This window comes from Anomaloglossus baeobatrachus, chromosome 12, assembly GCF_048569485.1.
Source record: "Anomaloglossus baeobatrachus isolate aAnoBae1 chromosome 12, aAnoBae1.hap1, whole genome shotgun sequence".
Taxonomy (NCBI): Eukaryota; Metazoa; Chordata; class Amphibia; order Anura; family Aromobatidae; genus Anomaloglossus; species Anomaloglossus baeobatrachus.
The window spans coordinates 31,267,836-31,287,484 of record NC_134364.1 but is presented as its reverse complement, the minus strand read 5'-3'; the positions used below and the strand labels follow the sequence as shown (position 1 = coordinate 31,287,484).

General features: G+C 50.2%; 1 protein-coding gene across 1 annotated transcript; it reads right to left on the bottom strand.

Moving 5' to 3' along the window:
- Nucleotides 1-2,798: 2,798 nt before the first annotated feature.
- EAPP (E2F associated phosphoprotein) lies at nucleotides 2,799-19,299 on the bottom strand. The gene is made up of 7 exons (XM_075331080.1): nucleotides 19,071-19,299; nucleotides 17,196-17,358; nucleotides 8,315-8,496; nucleotides 7,090-7,182; nucleotides 5,183-5,306; nucleotides 4,781-4,906; nucleotides 2,799-3,450 (listed from the first exon to the last, which is right to left on the bottom strand). Exons 2-7 carry the CDS (start codon nucleotides 17,267-17,269, stop codon nucleotides 3,174-3,176), a joined length of 876 nt encoding a protein of 291 aa, XP_075187195.1. The 5' UTR covers nucleotides 17,270-17,358; nucleotides 19,071-19,299; the 3' UTR covers nucleotides 2,799-3,173.
- Between the last annotated feature and the right edge of the window lie 350 nt (nucleotides 19,300-19,649).

Genomic DNA, 19,649 nt, shown 5'->3' with positions numbered 1-19,649 from the left:
ACAGCCCGACCGAACAGAAATATGCATATAAACACGTATCTATTCCGGCACCCTGGGGGGGGACCAGCACCGGGTGACCGGTGTGGCTTACCGACCGCTAAAAGCGGAGTGTGTCCTCCAGATTCCCTGCCTTAGGTCTCCCAGAGCTGCAGAGCTCTTCTCAGATAATCCTCCACCGGCAGAATGCTAAAAAACATGGCTGCTGGAGCTCTCAGGGGAGGAGTGGAGCCGTGGGCGGTGCTAGAAAAGTGCGGGAATCTGGAGTCCCCACAGTGATCAGTGAGGGGGGAGGACACATCGAGGATGTTCCTGCCCTCACTGCCGACATCAGGCCGGCCGTCCCGCCCTTATTCCTGACAGGCAGGTCAGGGGGCGGGATTTTTGCTACTAGGCCGCGATGAAGCCGGGGGCTAAATTTAAAACCGCGGCCGACAAGCAGGCGCGGTCGGCGCGGAAGTCCCCCGGTCTTCACAAATCAGCAGCTGCTGTAGCGTCCGGGAAGCAGGCGCTCCATGCACAGTCCCCATGGGGACACAGAGTACCTTATGGATGCAGGGCCCGGTCCCTGAGGATAAATAGACTCCTGTCCAGCAGATTCCCACAGGGGCTGCGGAGGGAGCCCCGGTCCCAGTGAATGGATGACCGGTCAGGATCCCACTCCTCCCAGAGCCACTAAGGGATGGTGAAGGAAAACGGCATGAGGCTCCGGCCTTGTACCCGCAATGGGTACCTCAACCTTAACAGCACCGCCGACATAGTGGGGTGAGAAGGGAACATGCCGGGGGCCCCGTGGGGGTCCTCTTTTCTTCCAACTGATATAACTAATCTGAGAATGCATGAGTGGATGTGTGCCTCCTTCCACACAAAGCATAAAACTGAGGAGCCCGTGATGCACGGGAGGGTGTATAGGCAGAGGGGAGGGGTTACACTTTTAAAGTGTAATACTTTGTGTGGCCTCTGGAGGCAGAAGCTATACACCCAATTGTCTGGGTCTCCCAATGGAGCGACAAAGAAAACACGTGTCTGTGAAATAAAAAGATCTTCTATAATCACCTGTATCCAGCGCTGTTTTCTTCGGCTCTGCTGTCTCCTGCTTCTGACCTCCGCTAATTATGCTCATTGAATATTCACTGTGCCTTGGACCTGGAAGCCGGAGCATCGCCGAGGACAGACCCATTGATTTTATAGGTCTATGTGTGTCTGATTCTCCGGTACGTGTGAAAATGGACCTTACATGTACCGGAAACACGGACGTCTGAAGGGGGCCTTAAAGTGTGTGCAGATGGTGTCATTTTCAGGTGCGTCCGCCTAAAACCTACCTGAAAAAACGCTCAATAAATGTTAAAAATAGTGAATACAGCCACGACAAGGTCAAAACAACTTGCTGTGCATATTTACGTCTTTCGTCTTTTAAAGCTTCAGGCTTTGAAAGCCGGGAAGTGGTTAAAAGAAATAAACAATCCATAAGGAGGCTTCCGCTCTGGAGTTCATTTTTTTAAAATTGTATATATTACTAGTGAGCGGCTTCCGAAAGAATAATCAGGTCTAATGATGAGCAAGCACTTCAATGTTCGAGTGAGTGCTCTTTACTTGAGCCGAGCAGGTCGGACGCTGTGATGGGCTCAACTCGAGTAATGAGTATAATGGAAGAGAGCCTTTCTGGGGGAAGGTGGGCTGTTTTTTTTCACCCACCCCCCCATTGAGAGTCATTCAGAGACTCTATGTGGCTCTACCTGAGATGTCGCCACTAGAGTTGAGCGGACTGTCAATAATCCGGGTCCGGTGGATCACCGGCGGGTTGACAAAGAAGTCCGGATCTGATATCCGGCCCCATATATGTCAATGGGGAGCGGGAGCACGAGAGAGCGAGCGAGAGCGCGCGAGAGAGAGAGAGAGCGCGAGAGAGAGAGAGCGCGAGAGAGAGAGAGAGCGCGAGAGAGAGAGAGAGCGCGAGAGAGAGAGAGCGCGAGAGAGAGAGCGCGAGAGAGAGAGCGCGAGAGAGAGCGCGCGAGAGAGAGAGCGCGAGAGAGAGAGGGGAAAACCCCCCCTCCAAAAAAAAAAAAAAAAAGGACCCGGATCGTGCACCCGGAATCCCGCGTCCGGGTCGGACTCGGATCTGGCGCTCAAACCGCATGGATCCGGATTTTGCCGGTCCGGGTCCGCTCAACACTAGTTGCCACACATCATGCTGTGAAGGGAACCAGCTCTTTGCGTTGGATCGTTCAAGAATGACATCTGAGCACCCTCGATACTCGTCCGAGCACTGAGTGTACCCCGGTGCTGGATTGAGTATCGAGCATGCTTGCTCATTAATCAACTCACTTCTCTTAACCTCTTCACAGCTTTGGAAGCCTGAAATAGTTAAAAGAAGTTCAAAAAGGCAGAACACATGGATATCAAATTCACCTATACATATGGATAGCAAATTCGCCTAAAAAAAGACAAATGCGCCCGTTTCCTAAGGGTAGGTTCACACCATTTTTACGTGGATTTTTTGATCTGAAAAATTCACATTTAAAAAAAAAACAACTTCGAAAAGTCGCCTATTTTTTAGTGTAGCTTTGCAAGAAAATGTGTTTTGTTTTATTTTTATTGGTGCGGTTTTGGTGCATTTTTAATTACAAGGGTATGTACACACGTTAAGTTTTTGCCGCATTTTTTCCGCGCAGTTGTATCACAAAAACGGAAGGATTTCCAAAAACTAAAGGATTGCATATAAAAAGCCCCTTGTCAGTCCCTTCCCAGCTATAAATCTATAGACATCAACACTTCAAGAAGGAATAAACTAAACACATGGGTGCCGGAGAATAATTAAGATTTAATTCTGAAGGACGGCATTGTACACCTTGGTTACTTCTGTCTATATACAAGAGATTCCTCCAGTAAGTTGTGTCTTAATGGTATCAATGTGCACTGCGGCTTTAAAGATTTTGGTCACTGAAAAGATTTACAAAAATCTGCTGTCATTTCACGGTGTCCATTTTTCAATGTCTCTTTGAAGTCCCCCTCGATGAATCTGGTGATAAAATCCAGGCATATTGATCGTATTTCCTCTTTAATATCAGATATATGATCATTTCCAAAGATTTTTCAATGCTAAAAATGCCGAAAATCAATAAAAATAAAAAAAATCAGTAATGGATAGCTTCACAGAGAAAGTCAATGTTCCTGTCCTAGCAGTGGCTGGCTAAAACATTAAAGAAATGGTAGACTTCCTCCTTATCGTAAACGGCCACTTCTGTGGAACACTCGTTGCATTTCACAGGGTGGTACGTGTCCCCCTCTATACTTTGCGTTTCCAGTGCTGACCCCGCAGAGGGGGCCTTCATCCTTTTTCTCCCCCGCCGTCTGTTCTTTATGGGCTGTTGAGGAAATTTTAGAACCTCTTCCTTGTTGACCGTGCAATTCATGACAAACATGGCTCTGTACTGTGTCTTATAGGATTCATGTCTGAAAAAAAATATATATACCAGAGAGGTGAAATATTAGATTTTGAATATGATCCAGGCAAGAAATTGGACTAATATTTATATCTTTAAGGCAGAATATCAACTACCGTATTTTTTGGATTATAAGACACACTTTTTCACCCAGAAATGTGGGAGTAAAATGAGGGGTGAGTCTAAAGGGGGTGCTACACGCAGCGATATCGCTGGTGAAAGCACCCGCCCCCGTCGTTTGTGCGTCACGGGCAAACTGCTGCCCGTGGCGCACAATATCGTTAGGAGCAGTCACACGTACTTACCTGCCTAGCGAAGTTGCTGTTGCCGGCGAACTGCCTTTTTTCTAAGGGGGCGGTACGTGCGGCGCCAGTAAGCAGCCGCCCAATAGAAGCGGAGGGGCGGAGATGAGCGGGATGTAACATCCCGCCCATCTCCTTCCTTCCTCATTGCTGGCGTACGCAGGTAAGCAGTAGTTCGTCGTTCCCGAGGTGTCACACGTAGCGATATGTGCTGCCTCGGGAACAACGAACAACCTGCGTGCTCAACAATCAACGATTTTTTGAAAAGGAACGACGTGTCAACGATGGACGATAAGGTGAGTATTTTCCATCGTTAACGGTTGCTCCTTGCTGTCACACGCAATGACGTCGCTGACTATGCCGGATGTGCGTCACGGAATCTGTGACCCCGGCGATATATCGTTAGATACGTCGTTGCGTGTAACGGGGCCTTTAGAATCCAAATGTAGCTTACAGGGAGGTGGAAAATTGGCGCTGTGCTGGCTGCAGAGGATGTGCTGGCTGTGTGGAGTAGGGTGATGCTGCAGGTGGTGCGGCGGGTGTCCCAGATGCTCTGTCGCCGGTGCGGGCTTCAAATAATGGTGCCCAGAGTCGGCGGGTGCGTAGATGGAGCTCTCGGCTCAAGATTTCATCTGCGCATGCGCCTACTCCAGCCCACTGATCTCCGAGCAATGGACTTAAGGAAAATGGTGCCTGGAGGTGGCGCATGCGCAGAGGAGATCTTGGCTTGTCATTGAGCCGATAGCTCATTCTGAGCATGCGCTGATCTTGGGCGCCATTTCTTTGAAGCCCGCACCGCCAACAGAGTATCTGGGACACCCACCACAAAATCGCCCTACTCCAACACCACCCCTGCCTCCTGTGACCCTGCTCCACCACCGCTATCCCCTCCCCCCTCCGGTAAGACACCAACGGATTATAAAACGGACCACATTTTTTATTTTTTACCTTTTTGTTCTCTAAGTTTGGGATGCATGTTATAATCCGGTGCGTGTTATAAAACGAAAAATACGGTAAATCACATGAGGTTGCAAATACCTTTGGCAATCCAGGCAAAGTGTAGTCATACAGGCTGGGCAGTTCAAGATGGCGTCACTGCTGGGAAGTGCCTGTCGTTTGGTCGGATGGGTCTGCGATTGCCTTTGTTTTCTGATATTTCTGTAACTAGAATTTAAAGAGAGCGTTTAGGAAAATCCAAAAGTAACATTTATTTTCATTCTATTATTCCATTGCTCCATCCGATGCCAAATAATAGATGTGCTCTTCTCTGCCTAGAATTGTGGCCTCTAGGAGAGAATATGGTGCCACATGATGCATTACGGTTCTGTAACATGTCCCTTTGTATACCTATTATCGGGATGAGCGACTATAATTCACCACTGCACATCGTCTGCTCTGATTTGGATGAGCATAATTACAAGTCTCATGTCACAGCCTTACCTTCTTCTTTTGGCATCTACCCATTCCTGGTCGCGGTCATCCTCGTGTGGATCATACAGCAAGTCATCGTTAGACAGCACTTGGTGCTTTTTTTTCCGATTTTGTGTCTTTCCTTTTTCAGTCCCTTAGAAGAAATTGTAATAAATTGATTAGTATCAACCAAGACGTATTAAGAGATGGCAAAACTGAGCAGAACTCTGGAATTTTGCGATAAAAGCCCCAAAAAATGTACAACTAATTTCAATACATCCCGGCTGGTTTCTGTATATTTTTCGGTTTGTGTGCTTGTAGAGTATACGACCTCTTTGTCATGCTGCTTCATGTTTAGTATGAAGCTGCAGCTGCATCCCCCTCCTCCTCCTTTTTTCTATTTAGGCAGGTCTCAAGAATCCATGTTTCATGGTCTCTTACATGGACAAGCTGGCAAAGAGTAACTGACCTGAACTCAGCCGCCACCTCAGCATACATAAGGAGCCGAGCTAAAGTCAGTCAGGTTATCGTGTCAAGGGAGGAATTTTGGGTAAAGATAGCTAATGGTATCTTCATACAGGGTATCCAGAGACGGTGCCGTATTAGCTGTATATCAGTGCCAATATTAATGAATCAGACAATGAATACATGAGACATGTTCTCCTTGAGCCAGCGTCACCAACTGACCAACTCGTGTATTCGATAGATCCAATTATACAGTATGCATTAATAACCTTGAAGGCAGAACACAGAACTTAGGGAGGATTCTACTCCCCAATTTCTCCCAGCATGTTATGAAACACATCTTTGTTCGTTAAAACATTCTGTGTGAAAGCTACTGACAAGACTTTTGCTCATTATTATAAAACTTTCACTGTTTGTGCATCTGTTCACTTATCCTTGGTAACCCCTTCATGACTATACAGCTTGGAATCATATTATGGGTCTATGCGATTGCTACACAGACAGACAGATAATTATGCAACTACATCTATATTTTGAATATTTACATACACAGATATTCTTATTACGTTTAAACAAACAACCTATAGCTCAGACCACCTCCACAATCGTATGGACTGCAAAACATGGATGCCTATAACCGGCACTGCTGTTACACTTGGAACTTTCTTTGGTATCTAGAGAGGCTCTTAAAGAGTCTGCAGCAGAGAGAGGTGGGACACAGGTTGTTGGGAGATCAGAAAAATAGCAATTTGCCTTAAATATCTAGATTTTCATTATATTTGCACATCCCAATGATTTATGCAATATATGTGCCCATTGCCAAGGATACTCCTAGTTTATCAGATTACAACAGCCCATTCCCAACATTCCCAAGTGACCAGCTCGGCCATGTGATTGTAATTGCCCTCGCTACTCCTTTGCCAATTTCTTCATCGAAGTACCCAGTAAATTCAATTTAATCTACTAATTAAAGACTTACAAGACCATCAATATTCTGTCTCCCCCATATATCTCTGAACTAATCTCCCGATACCTCTCCACGCGTAATCTCCAGTCCTCCGCTCTTATATGTTCCTCACCAAAACTTCTCCCGAGTATCCCCCATCCTCTGGAGATTCATTACATCCGATTGTCTACCGAAACTGGATCTTTCAGCTGATAACTGAAAACTAATTTCTTCAGGAAGGTCTAGCGCCTCCAGTGACCGCACTGCCACCTCATCACCATCGGAGCTGCTCCCCCCATTATCCTGTGAGGACAGGGTCCTCTCTCCTCTGTACCAGTCTATCAATGGTATTTTGTTTACTATACTTGTATTTTGTATATTTACAAACATGCATGTGTGAAGCACCATGGAATGAATGATGGTTTACAAATTGGTAATAAATAATGTACTGTGTATGTCTCCATTCACTGTTAGAACTTGTTAAAAATGTGATCACAACATATGTATGCAATGTGTCTTTATGTACCTTCCTCCTCAGAATCAGAGTCAAAGTATATCTCATCATAATACTGCGGCTTGTCCCCTTCTGCTGACGCCGGGGCAGCGCTTGTAGAGGCGTCTACAATACAAAGCAACAAAATTATTTCATGCACTAAAATTAATAACAGGAGAATTACAATTAAAAATCTAAATGTTAAGTTTGTTTTCCCCCCACAATGGACCTTTACCAAGTATCCACATCTGGGGGATCTATTGCTAGTAACCTCACTGATCACTAGCATGGGGCTCTCTCAGTGCAATCCTTTGGGAGCCACGATGTGCGGCTCATAGGCTTACACTAAGAAAGTGACATCTAGGGTATAGAAAAAGTGCTGGGAGAGAGGAGAAAGGACAGAGCGAGCGCGAGGAGAGGAGAAAGGACAGAGCGAGCGCGAGGAGAGGAGAAAGGAAAGAGCGAGCGCAAGGAGAGGAGAAAGGAAAGAGCGAGCGCAAGGAGAGGAGAAAGGAAAGAGCGAGCGCAAGGAGAGGAGAAAGGAAAGAGCGAGCGCAAGGAGAGGAGAAAGGACAGAGCGAGCGCAAGGAAAGGAGAAAGGACAGAGCGAGCGCAAGGAGAGGAGAAAGGACAGAGCGAGCGCAAGGAGAGGAGAAAGGACAGAGCGAGCGCAAGGAGAGGAGAAAGGACAGAGCGAGCGCAAGGAGAGGAGAAAGGACAGAGCGAGCGCAAGGAGAGGAGAAAGGACAGAGCGAGCGCAAGGAGAGGAGAAAGGAAAGAGCGAGCGCGAGGAGAGGAGAAAGGACAGAGCGAGCGCAAGGAGAGGAGAAAGGACAGAGCGAGCGCAAGGAGAGGAGAAAGGACAGAGCGAGCGCAAGGAGAGGAGAAAGGACAGAGCGAGCGCAAGGAGAGGAGAAAGGACAGAGCGAGCGCAAGGAGAGGAGAAAGGACAGAGCGAGCGCAAGGAGAGGAGAAAGGACAGAGCGAGCGCAAGGAGAGGAGAAAGGACAGAGCGAGCGCAAGGAGAGGAGAAAGGACAGAGCGAGCGCAAGGAGAGGAGAAAGGAAAGAAAGAGTGCGAGAGTAATATATATAGATGTGCTGTGTACATAAGCATGGTTATGGGAATAGACAAAAAGGCTATAAAATATCAAAGTGCTACTTTAAAATATTGACCCTGTAAAAATGATCCATATGACACCAATATAAAAAAGGCCTCATGCCATTTATTGTCTAATTTTAGCCAGCCATTCACAAACCTGGGCCGTTACTTTGCCATCTCCCCTCCATTGTTTTCATGGTAGAACTCAGCTCATTTTCCATCTCCTTCTCAAAGTCATCGTCACTAGAAGATTCACTTTCTCCGGTAAGACATTCACGAATCAACTTGCGTTTCTGCTCTGGCGTTCCGTGTAAAAGAATATCCAACTCATCTTCAGAGCTTCAAAAAAGGAAAAATAGTCACAAAAAAATCCTATTAACGTTAAAATGCCGCATTTTGTTGCTCTCTATAACAATGCTTCACGGCTTAGCTTTGAGAGATGGTAAATGGATATTAATGTTCCCCACAGAATGAGCCTTAGGCTATGTGCCCATGTGAGTGCGTTCTGCACCGCAGCGTAAAGTCACTGCTTGTGCGATTCAGAACGCAGCTGAAAAGCTGCGTTCTGAAAGTTTGGTGTCTGCAGAATTCGTGTGTTCTGGATGCTGCCTCTCCCATAGACAGAGTGGAGAAAGCATCCAGAACGCACAAAACAATTGACATGTTACTTTTTAGAACGCAGTGTTTTGACAGCATGCAAACCGCTGCATTCTAAAAAGCAACGTACGGATAAAATTTGCACAATCTACATAGATTGTGCTGGGGACGCAGGACGCATGCTTTTATGCTGCGGTGCAGAACGTAGCGTAAAAGCATGTAATCATGCAACGTGCGCACATGGCCTTATAGTCTCACTCATGATTTTCTCCGTGCCGGAGTGGGTGTACACTGCTGAGGAGATAACTTTTTGTATAGTGGCAGCAGCATACATCCATGGTCTTCTGTGTCCCCCAATGAAGCAAATGAGAAAGAGGCCATTAGTAAAGAAGGGAATTTTGTTTACTTACCGTAAATTCCTTTTCTTCTAGCTCCAATTGGGAGACCCAGACAGTGGGTGTATAGCTACTGCCTCTGGAGGCCGCACAAAGAACTACACTTAAAAGTGTAAGGCCCCTCCCCTTCTGGCTATACACCCTCCCGTAGGAGTACGGATTCCTCAGTTTTAGTACCAAAGCAAGAAGGAGGAAAGCCAATAACAGTTTCAAAAACAAATTCAATCCGATAACAAGATCGGAGAACTTAAGAAACAACATGAACAACATGTGCACCCGAAAAACGAAACCCTAAGAACAAATAGGGCGGGTGCTGGGTCTCCCAATTGGAGCTAGAAGAAAAGGAATTTACGGTAAGTAAACAAAATTCCCTTCTTCTTTTTCGCTCCTAATTGGGAGACCCAGACAGTGGGACGTCCAAAAGCAGTCCCTGGGTGGGTAAAAAGATACCACATGAACGGGCTGTCAGACAGCCTCTTCCTACAGGTGGGCCACCGCCGCCTGAAGGACCTGTCTACCTAGGCTGGCATCTGCCGAAGCGTAGGTATGCACTTGATAGTGTTTGGTAAACGTGTGCAGACTCGACCAGGTAGCCGCCTGGCACACTTGCTGAGCCGTAGCCTGATGCCGCAATGCCCAGGACGCACCCACGGCTCTGGTAGAATGGGCCTTCAGTCCAGATGGGATCGGAAGCCCAGCAGAACGGTATGTGTGAAGAATTGGTTCCTTGATCCACCGCGCCAGGGTGGATTTGGAAGCTTGCGATCCCTTATGCTGACCAGCGACTAGGACAAAGAGCGCATCAGAACGGCGTAGAGACGCCGTGCGAGAAATGTAAATCCTGAGTGCTCTCACCAGGTCCAACAGATGTAAACCCTTTTCAAATTGGTGAACTGGATGCGGACACAAAGATGGCAAAGTGATATCCTGATTGAGATGAAAGGAAGAAACCACCTTGGGAGAAAACTCTGGAATTGGACGCAGTACTACCTTGTCTTGGTGAAACACCAGGAAGGGAGATTTGCAAGATAACGCCGCTAGCTCGGACACTCTTCGAAGAGACGTGACCGCCACAAGAAAAACTACCTTTTGTGAAAGCCGAGAAAGGGGAACCTCTTTCAAAGGCTCGAAAGGCGGCTTCTGGAGAGCAATGAGAACCTTGTTCAGATCCCAGGGTTCCAATGGCCGTCTGTAAGGAGGAACGATATGACAAACTCCTTGGAGAAACGTGCGTACTTTAGAAAGCCGTGCCAAGCGCTTCTGAAAGAATACGGATAGCGCGGAGACTTGACCCTTAAGCGAGCTAAGCGACAAACCTTTTTCCAACCCAGACTGCAGGAAGGAAAGAAAAATTGGCAATGCAAATGGCCAGGGAGAAAACCCTTGAGCCAAGCACCACGCTAAGAATATCTTCCACGTCCTGTGATAGATCTTAGCTGAGGATGGTTTTCTAGCCTGTCTCATTGTGGCAACAACTTCATGAGATAAACCTGAGGCCGCTAGGATCCAGGACTCAATGGCCACACAGTCAGGTTCAGGGCCGCAGAATTCAGATGGAAAAACGGCCCTTGAGACAGCAAATCTGGACGGTTTGGTAGTGTCCACGGTTGGCCTACCGTGAGATGCCACAGATCCGGGTACCACGACCTTCTTGGCCAATCTGGAGCGACGAGTATGGCTCGATGGCAGTCGGACTTGATTTTCCGGAGAACTCTGGGTAACAATGCTAGAGGTGGGAACACATAGGGGAGTCGGAATTGCGACCAATCCTGAACCAAGGCGTCTGCCGCCAGCGCTCGGTGATCGTGAGACCGTGCCATGAAAACTGGGACCTTGTTGTTGTGCCGTGACGCCATCAGATCGACGTCCGGCGTCCCCCAGCGGCAACAGATCTGCTGAAACACGTCCGGGTGAAGGGACCATTCTCCTGCGTCCATGCCCTGGCGACTGAGAAAGTCTGCTTCCCAGTTTTCCACGCCTGGGATGTGAACTGCGGATATGGTGGACGCTCTGCTTTCCACCCACGTCAAAATCCGCTGGACTTCTTGAAAAGCTTGGCGACTGCGTGTTCCCCCTTGGTGGTTGATGTACGCCACCGCCGTGGAATTGTCCGACTGAATCCGAATCTGCTTGCCTTCCAGCCATTGTTGGAAGGCTCGCAGGGCAAGATAGATTGCTCTGATTTCCAGAACATTGATCTGCAGGGTGGACTCTTCCTGAGTCCACGTCCCCTGAGCCCTGTGGTGGAGAAACACCGCTCCCCACCCTGATAGGCTCGCATCCGTCGTGACCACTGCCCAGGACGGGGGAAGGAACGACTTTCCCTGTGACAATGAGGTGGGGAGAAGCCACCAACGCAGAGAGTCCTTGGCAGTCTGAGAGAGGGAGACAGTCCTGTCGAGGGACGTCGATTTCCCATCCCATTGGCGTAGAATGTCCCATTGTAGAGGGCGCAGATGAAACTGCGCGAACGGGACTGCCTCCATTGCTGCTACCATCTTTCCTAGGAAATGCATGAGGCGCCTCAGTGAGTGCGACTGGCTCTGAAGGAGAGATTGCACTCCAGTCCGTAGCGAGCACTGCTTGTCCAGTGGAAGCCTCACTATCGCTGAGAGAGTATGAAACTCCATGCCAAGATAAGTCAGAGATTGGGTCGGGGTTAGATGAGACTTTGGAAAGTTGATAATCCACCCGAAACTCTGGAGAGTGTCTAGTGCCACCTTCAGACTGTGTTGGCATGCCTCTTGAGAGGGTGCCTTTATAAGCAGGTCGTCTAGATACGGGATGACCGAGTGACCCTGCGAGTGCAGAACAGCTACTACTGCTGCCATGACTTTGGTGAAGACCCGGGGGGCTGTTGCCAGACCGAAAGGTAACACCACGAACTGTAGGTGTTCGTCGTGTATGACGAAGCGTAGGAAACGCTGATGCTCTGGTGCAATCGGCACGTGGAGATACGCATCTTTGATATCTATTGATGCTAGAAAATCTCCTTGAGACATTGAGGCTATGACGGAGCGTAGGGATTCCATCCGGAACCTCCTGACTTTTACGTGTCTGTTGAGCAACTTTAGATCCAGGACGGGTCGATACGATCCGTCCTTTTTTGGGACCACAAACAGATTGGAGTAAAAACCGTGACCTTGTTCCTGAAGAGGGACGGAGGTCACCACTCCTTCCGCCTTTAGAGCGGCCACCGCCTGCAACAGAGCATCGGCTCGGTCTGGTGGTGGAGAAGTTCTGAAGAAACGAGTTGGCGGACGAGAACTGAACTCTATCCTGTACCCGTGAGACAGAATATCCCTCACCCAACGGTCTTTGACGCGTGACAGCCAAATGTCGCCAAAGTGGGAAAGCCTCCCACCGACCGCGGGTGTGGGAATCGGAGACCGCAAGTCAGGAGGACGCCGTCTTGGCAACGGTTCCTCCGGCTGTCCTTTTTGGGCGTGACTGAGACCTCCAAGAATCTGAGCGTCTCTGGTCTTTTTGAGTCTTTTTTGACGAGGCGAATTGGGACCTGCCCGGTCCTCGAAAGGACCGATAACCAGACTGACCCTTCCTCTGTTGGGGTTTGTTTTGTCTGTGTTGCGGTAAGGATGAGTCCTTACCCTTGGAGTGTTTGATGATTTCATCCAAACGCTCTCCAAACAATCGGTCACGAGAAAAAGGCAAATTGGTTAAGCACTTCTTGGAATGAGAATCTGCTTTCCAATGTCTCAACCACAGGGCCCTACGCAAAACAACGGAGTTGGCTGACGCCACTGCCGTGCGGCTTGTAGCGTCAAGAACAGCATTAATCGCGTACGACGCGAATGCCGCCATTTGCGAGGTCAATGGTGCTACCTGCGGGGCAAATGCACGTGTGACTGAGTCGACTCGCGCAAGCCCGGCTGAGATAGCTTGGAGTGCCCATACGGCCGCAAAAGAAGGCGCTAATGACGCTCCAATCGCTTCATAGATGGATTTCAGCCAGAGCTCCATCTGCCTGTCAGTGGCATCTTTAAGTGCCGCTCCATCTTCAACTGCAACCAAGGATCTAGCTGCAAGCCTGGAAATTGGAGGATCCACTTTTGGACACTGGGTCCAACCCTTGACCACCTCAGGGGGAAAAGGGTAGCGTGTATCTTTAAGCCGTTTAGGAAAACGCCTTTCAGGATAAGCGTGGGGTTTCTGGATTGCGTCTCTAAAGTCAGCGTGGTCCAGAAAAGTGCTTAATGTACGCTTAGGGTATCTGAAATGGATTCTCTCGTGCTGCGAAGCTGACTCCTCTACAAGAGGAGCTGGTGGGGAAATATTTAACATCTTATTGATGTTAAATATAAGATCATTAACTATGGCGTCACCATCTGGTGTATCTAGATTGAGAGCGGTCCCAGGATCAGAATCCTGATCAGTTACGTCCGCCTCATCACCCATAGATTCATCTCGCTGGGATCCTGACCATTGAGATGAATGTGAAGGCCCGTCATAGCGAGCCCGCTTAGGCTGCCCGGGGCCATCGTCCGAGTCAGAGTCTTCACCCTGAGGTGTATGTGCCCGTCCCGGAGCTTGGAGGTAATTCAGCTGAGGGGGACCAGGGGGCAATGATTGCACAGTGTCCGTGGCCTGAAGTACAGGCCTAGCTCGCAATGTGTCAAGAATTTGTGACATAGTGAGAGACATTCTGTCAGCAAAAGCTGCAAACTCAGTTCCTGTCACCTGGACAGCATTCACAGGTGGTACACCCTGGGTCACGTCCAGCAGAGGTCCCGACTGTGCAAGCGCCGCAGGGGCCGAGCACTGCACACAATGGGGGTCCGTGGAGCCTGCCGGTAGAAAAGTCCCACATGCGGTGCAGGAAGCATATAATGTCTGTGCCTTGGCACCCTTGCGTTTTACGGACGACATGCTGCTGGCTCTCTGCAATGTGAGAGAGTCTATAGCCAAAGGGCGACCAGCGCTATGTAATACCAAGTATTTGTAGAAACAAAATACTAAGAATACTACTGGCACAAGAGGGGGTGAGCCCTGAGGGCTGCTTACCGCCCGCTGAATAGCGGGTAAGAGGCGCAGAATTCCTTGTCTGGGTCTCCCCGGCTCCCCTCTGCAGCTCAGCGTGTCAGCAGGAATGGCTGCCGGCGTCTGTGGAGAGGGGCGGTCCGTGGGAGTTTCCAAACAAAAGTGCGGGAAACAGTGTCCCCTCTGTGCCGATTGTGAGGGCTGGAGTATGTAAAAACGACTCCAGCCCTCGGCGCTGATGCACTGGCCAGCGTCCCGCCCCTCTCCTGACTGGCAGGTCTGGGGGCGGGAACGAACGGAAGCAGGCCGCAAAAGCCGGGGACTCGAGTTATCAGCGCGGCCGCCGTAAAAGCGCGGGCCGCGCTGAAGTCCCCGGCGCACCACAAGTGCCAGCCGCGCCGCAGTCCCAGCGGCCGGCGCGACCGATTCCCAGAAGTGGCCAGCGTCCCGCCCCTCTCCTGACTGGCAGGTCTGGGGGGCGGGAACGAACGGAAGCAGGCCGCAAAAGCCGGGGACTCGAGTTATCAGCGCGGCCGCCGTAAAAGCGCGGGCCGCGCTGAAGTCCCCGGCGCACCACAAGTGCCAGCCGCGCCGCAGTCCCAGCGGCCGGCGCGACCGATTCCCAGAAGTGTGCCTGCTTCAGCGAAGCTGAATGAGGCCATGGCACAAGCGCCGTAGCGCTGATGTCCCCCGGCGCACTACAACACCCAGCATGCTGCGGTGTGAGCGCCAATGCACGGGGACACAGAGTACCTTGAGGAAGCAGGGCCATGTCCCTGATGTACTCCGCTCCATCCAGCATCTTCTCCAGGGGCTGTAGATGGAGCACGGTCTCAGTGCCTGGAGACCAGTAAATCCCACTTCACCCAGAGCCCTGTAAAAAGGGATGGGGAAGGAATCAGCATGTGGGCTCCTGCCGCCGTACCCGCAATGGGTACCTCAACCTTACAAACACCTCCGACATACAGTGGGGTGAGAAGGGAGCATGCTGGGAGCCCTGTATGGGCCCTCTTTTCTTCCATCCGACATAGTCAGCAGCTGCTGCTGACTAAAAACAATGGAGCTATGCGTGCGTGTCTGACCTCCTGCGCACAAAGCTAAAACTGAGGAATCCGTACTCCTACGGGAGGGTGTATAGCCAGAAGGGGAGGGGCCTTACACTTTTAAGTGTAGTTCTTTGTGCGGCCTCCAGAGGCAGTAGCTATACACCCACTGTCTGGGTCTCCCAATTAGGAGCGAAAAAGAAATAAGAGAAATATTGTAACCAAGTCATCAATGCTTGTATGTTATGCCGGCGTCACACGGTACGATATATCGGGCGATATGTCGTCGGGGTCACGTCGTAAGTGACGCACATCCGGCATCGTCTGATATATCGTAGCGTGTGACAGCTACATGCGACGGTGAACGAGCAGAAATACTCACCTGACACATCGCTCAGTTTCAAAAAATTGAACGTCCGGTTGTTCATTGCTCCCGTGGCAGCACACATCGCTCTGTGTGACACCCCGGGAACGATGAACACAGCTTACCTGCGTCCCGCCGGCAATGCGGAAGGAAGGAGGTGGGCGGGATGTTACGTCCTGCTCATCTCCGCCCCTCCGCTTCTATTGGCCGGCCGCTGTGTGACGTCGCTGTGACGCCGAATGTCCCTCCCCCTTCAGGAAGAGGATGTTCGCCGCCCACAGCGACGTCGTCCGGGAGGTAAGTACGTGTGATGGTGGGGTTAACGACTTTGTGCGCCACGGGCAACAAATTGCCCGTGATGCACAAACGACGTGGGCGGGTACAATCACTCATGCGAACGCACGATAGATCGTCTCGTGTGAAGCCCGCATTAGGCTAGGTTCACATTTCCGTTGTTTTAAATCCGTCAGCGACGGATCCGTCGTTTTTTAGATGTCAACTGATGTGTTTTTCACAGGATTCCTTTCACAGGAATCCTGTGAAAAAACTGATCCGTCTCGTCCGTTACATCCGTTGTGCGTCCGTTTTTTGACGGATCCATCATGATCCGTTTGTGTTTGGGACAGCCCAGTGGGTGAGCCAAACATGCTGGGCATGCTCAGTAGAGCATGACGGAATCCAGTGCTGGATTCTGTCGTAAGACGGAATCCAGCACCATAGACAAACATTACAAGATTGACGGATTGCGACGGATTCCTGCGCGGTGCGTTAATTTTGACAGCCCAAAAAACGTTACATTCTGCGTTGTTTCCGCCCGGCGGTCAGTCCAAAAACGACTGATGCGCCGCGCAGCGGATGCAACGCAAGGTCATCAGTCGCAATCCGCCACTAATACAAGTCTATGGGAAACAACAGAATCCGACAAATCCGTTGTTTACCAGAGCCGCGGATTATGACTGATACAATTTAACGGAAATGTGACCCTAGCCTTAGACACACAGTCACAGTTGACCTTGCGCCCACAAAAATCCACCACAATCCGCTTTTTTTTTGTGACTATTCACAACTTTGTTTCCCAAAGGCAAAACAAGTTTGTGAAGACAAAATAATCAGGTCATTTAATAAAGTCTTGAGAAACCCAATTTTGCAGGAAGAGTATGTTTTATACTCTCAGCGAAACTGATGCACAGTGTCAAGGCTCGTTCAAACGTCAGTGCACTTCGGTCCAATCTCGTATGACAATGCAGGGACAGGCTGCGGCTGTCCTGACCTGAGCATGATGGCTTCATATATTTCTATACAGCTGTCACATTCGGGTCAGTAGAGCCGCGGCCAGTACCTGCATTGTCATCATAGATTGGACCAAGTGCACGGATGTGTGAACGAGCCCTTAGAGGAGGATTTCTATTTCAGTAAGTGATGGCATATTGCTAGGAATTCAGAATGGGGTAAGGAAAAGTGATTCCTTATTTTGTTCCCTAATTCCCAATGCCATGGCCTAACTCTGAGGCCTGCAGACGGCACAAGCTGGAGGTTTAATCTCACATGGTGTCCTTCAGTAATAACTAGGACAGAGCAGCAGGGTGCAATCAATTAATATTATATACATGGACATAAATGATAATGAAGCCCAATCCTCACCTGCTGCTGCCTCGCTCTTCATCACTGGGTTCTTCGATTGGATAGGCGTCGTATTCTTGCTGTAAGCGGTTCATGGTGAATCAGTCTTGCTTATTCCTGTATGGCATGTGCTGACTTACAAGGAGTAGGGTGGGCTGCAGACAGATCAGCGATGGAAAGAAAGCTGCAGACGACACAATCACTGCCATTTATACATTTCTCATCAACTCGGTATAATGTAGAGAAGATTCCTACAAAGAAAACCAGCATCTACTAAACATAGCTACAGCAATTCTTGGTCCTGGCCAGGGCATGATGTGGCTGCTGCAGAGGAACAGTGTGTGACCCCAGAGCTGTCTGCCCTCACCCCAACACAGTGTGTGACCCCAGAGCTGTCTGCCCTCACCCCAACACAGTGTGTGACCCCAGAGCTGTATGGCCTCACCCCAACACAGTGTGTGACCCCAGAGCTGTCTGCCCTCACCCCAACACAGTGTGTGACCCCAGAGCTGTCTGCCCTCACCCCAACACAGTGTGTGACCCCAGAGCTGTCTGCCCTCACCCCAACACAGTGTGTGACCCCAGAGCTGTCTGCCCTCATCCCAACACAGTGTGTGACCCCAGAGCTGTCTGCCCTCATCCCAACACAGTGTGTGACCCCAGAGCTGTCTGCCCTCATCCCAACACAGTGTGTGACCCCAGAGGTGTCTGCCCTCATCCCAACACAGTGTGTGACCCCAGAGGTGTCTGCCCTCACCCCAACACAGTGTGTGACCCCAGAGGTGTCTGCCCTCACCCCAACACAGTGTGTGACCCCAGAGGTGTCTGCCCTCATCCCAACACAGTGTGTGACCCCAGAGGTGTCTGCCCTCATCCCAACACAGTGTGTGACCCCAGAGGTGTCTGCCCTCATCCCAACACAGTGTGTGACCCCAGAGCTGTCTGCCCTCATCCCAACACAGTGTGTGACCCCAGAGCTGTCTGCCCTCATCCCAACACAGTGTGTGACCCCAGAGCTGTCTGCCCTCATCCCAACACAGTGTGTGACCCCAGAGCTGTCTGCCCTCATCCCAACACAGTGTGTGACCCCAGAGCTGTCTGCCCTCATCCCAACACAGTGTGTGACCCCAGAGATGTCTTCCCTCACCCCAACAAAGTGTGCGATCTCAGAGTTGTCTGCACTCACCCTAGAAATATGTATGCCCCTTTAATGCTGTATGACCCCCAAGTAAAGTGTATGTCTCCTGTGATGAATATACTGTGGCCCCCATGTCTCCTGTGATGTATATACAGCAGTGTCAGTGTGCGTGGCCACGTCTGTTACTGATGTCCATCACGCAGCGCATCCCGCACAGCCACATCCCCTGGAGAAGATGGACAGAGGCAAGCAGGGGGGAGGGGAGTGCGGCTGCTGGCGACTTCCCCATATTAAACATATCTCTAATGTGTCTGTGTGTATATGTATGATGTGTAGCTATGCATGTCAGTGTATGTGACTGTGTAGAGATTTGTCTGATTCTATCTATTTTTGTGAATTTCTCTTTAATATATATATATATATATATATATATATGTATATATGTGTGTGTGTGTGTGTGTGTGTGTGTGTGTGTGTGTGTATCTGGGTATGTGCCAGGGACCCACAAACACCTGGAGCCGACCCTGACCCTGCTCCACCTGACTCCTGAATACATAGAGATATTATGGGCACAGCTGGGTGCAAACCACTCGGGGGGGGGGGGGCACAAGAAAAGCCTCGGTGGTCGTATCCTGCTGATTGCAATTTGCTAAGAGAGGAGCGTTCAGTGCGCTGCCAATAAACCGTCTTATCTGCGGTATCTTTCACTACAGAGCTCCCGTTTCCCAATCATCAATAGTCACAAAACACAGATTTACCTTTTCCTGGCGGAAACGAACAACCGCACCGAGCGCCGCACAGCAGTGACGTCACCAGGTCCCGGTCGCGAGTGCAATGACGTAAGGCAGCTGGGCGCTCTCAGAAATGGGCGGGGCTGTGGCGTGGGGGCGTGGTTACAGTCCCTGAAATAACGGCGTGACTAGCATCCAGCTGGCAATATAACTATCGCTCGCCCTCTGTAGTGGCTCCCGGTCTCCTGCGGATCTGCTGCCGGAGTCAGACGTGGTGGTGATGAGCTGCCCCCGGTGGAGGGAGGGGCCGCTTTCTCACTCCCTCCTTCCCGGTTCTGCTCACCTCTGCTTGCTTTCAGTGAATGGAGAAGCGATTCAGAAGCAGAAAACATGTCACAGACCTCGAGTTCAGCACCCACAATATTCAGGCGTCTGTGTATACAAAATACACACATCCTAGAGGGGGCCTCCGCCCCGGACCACCCCTGTATACACGACAGACATCCTAGAGGGGTCCTCTGCCCCGGACCACCCCTGTATACAGGACAGACATCCTAGAGGGGTCCTCCGCCCGGGACCACCCCTGTATACAGGACAGACATCCTA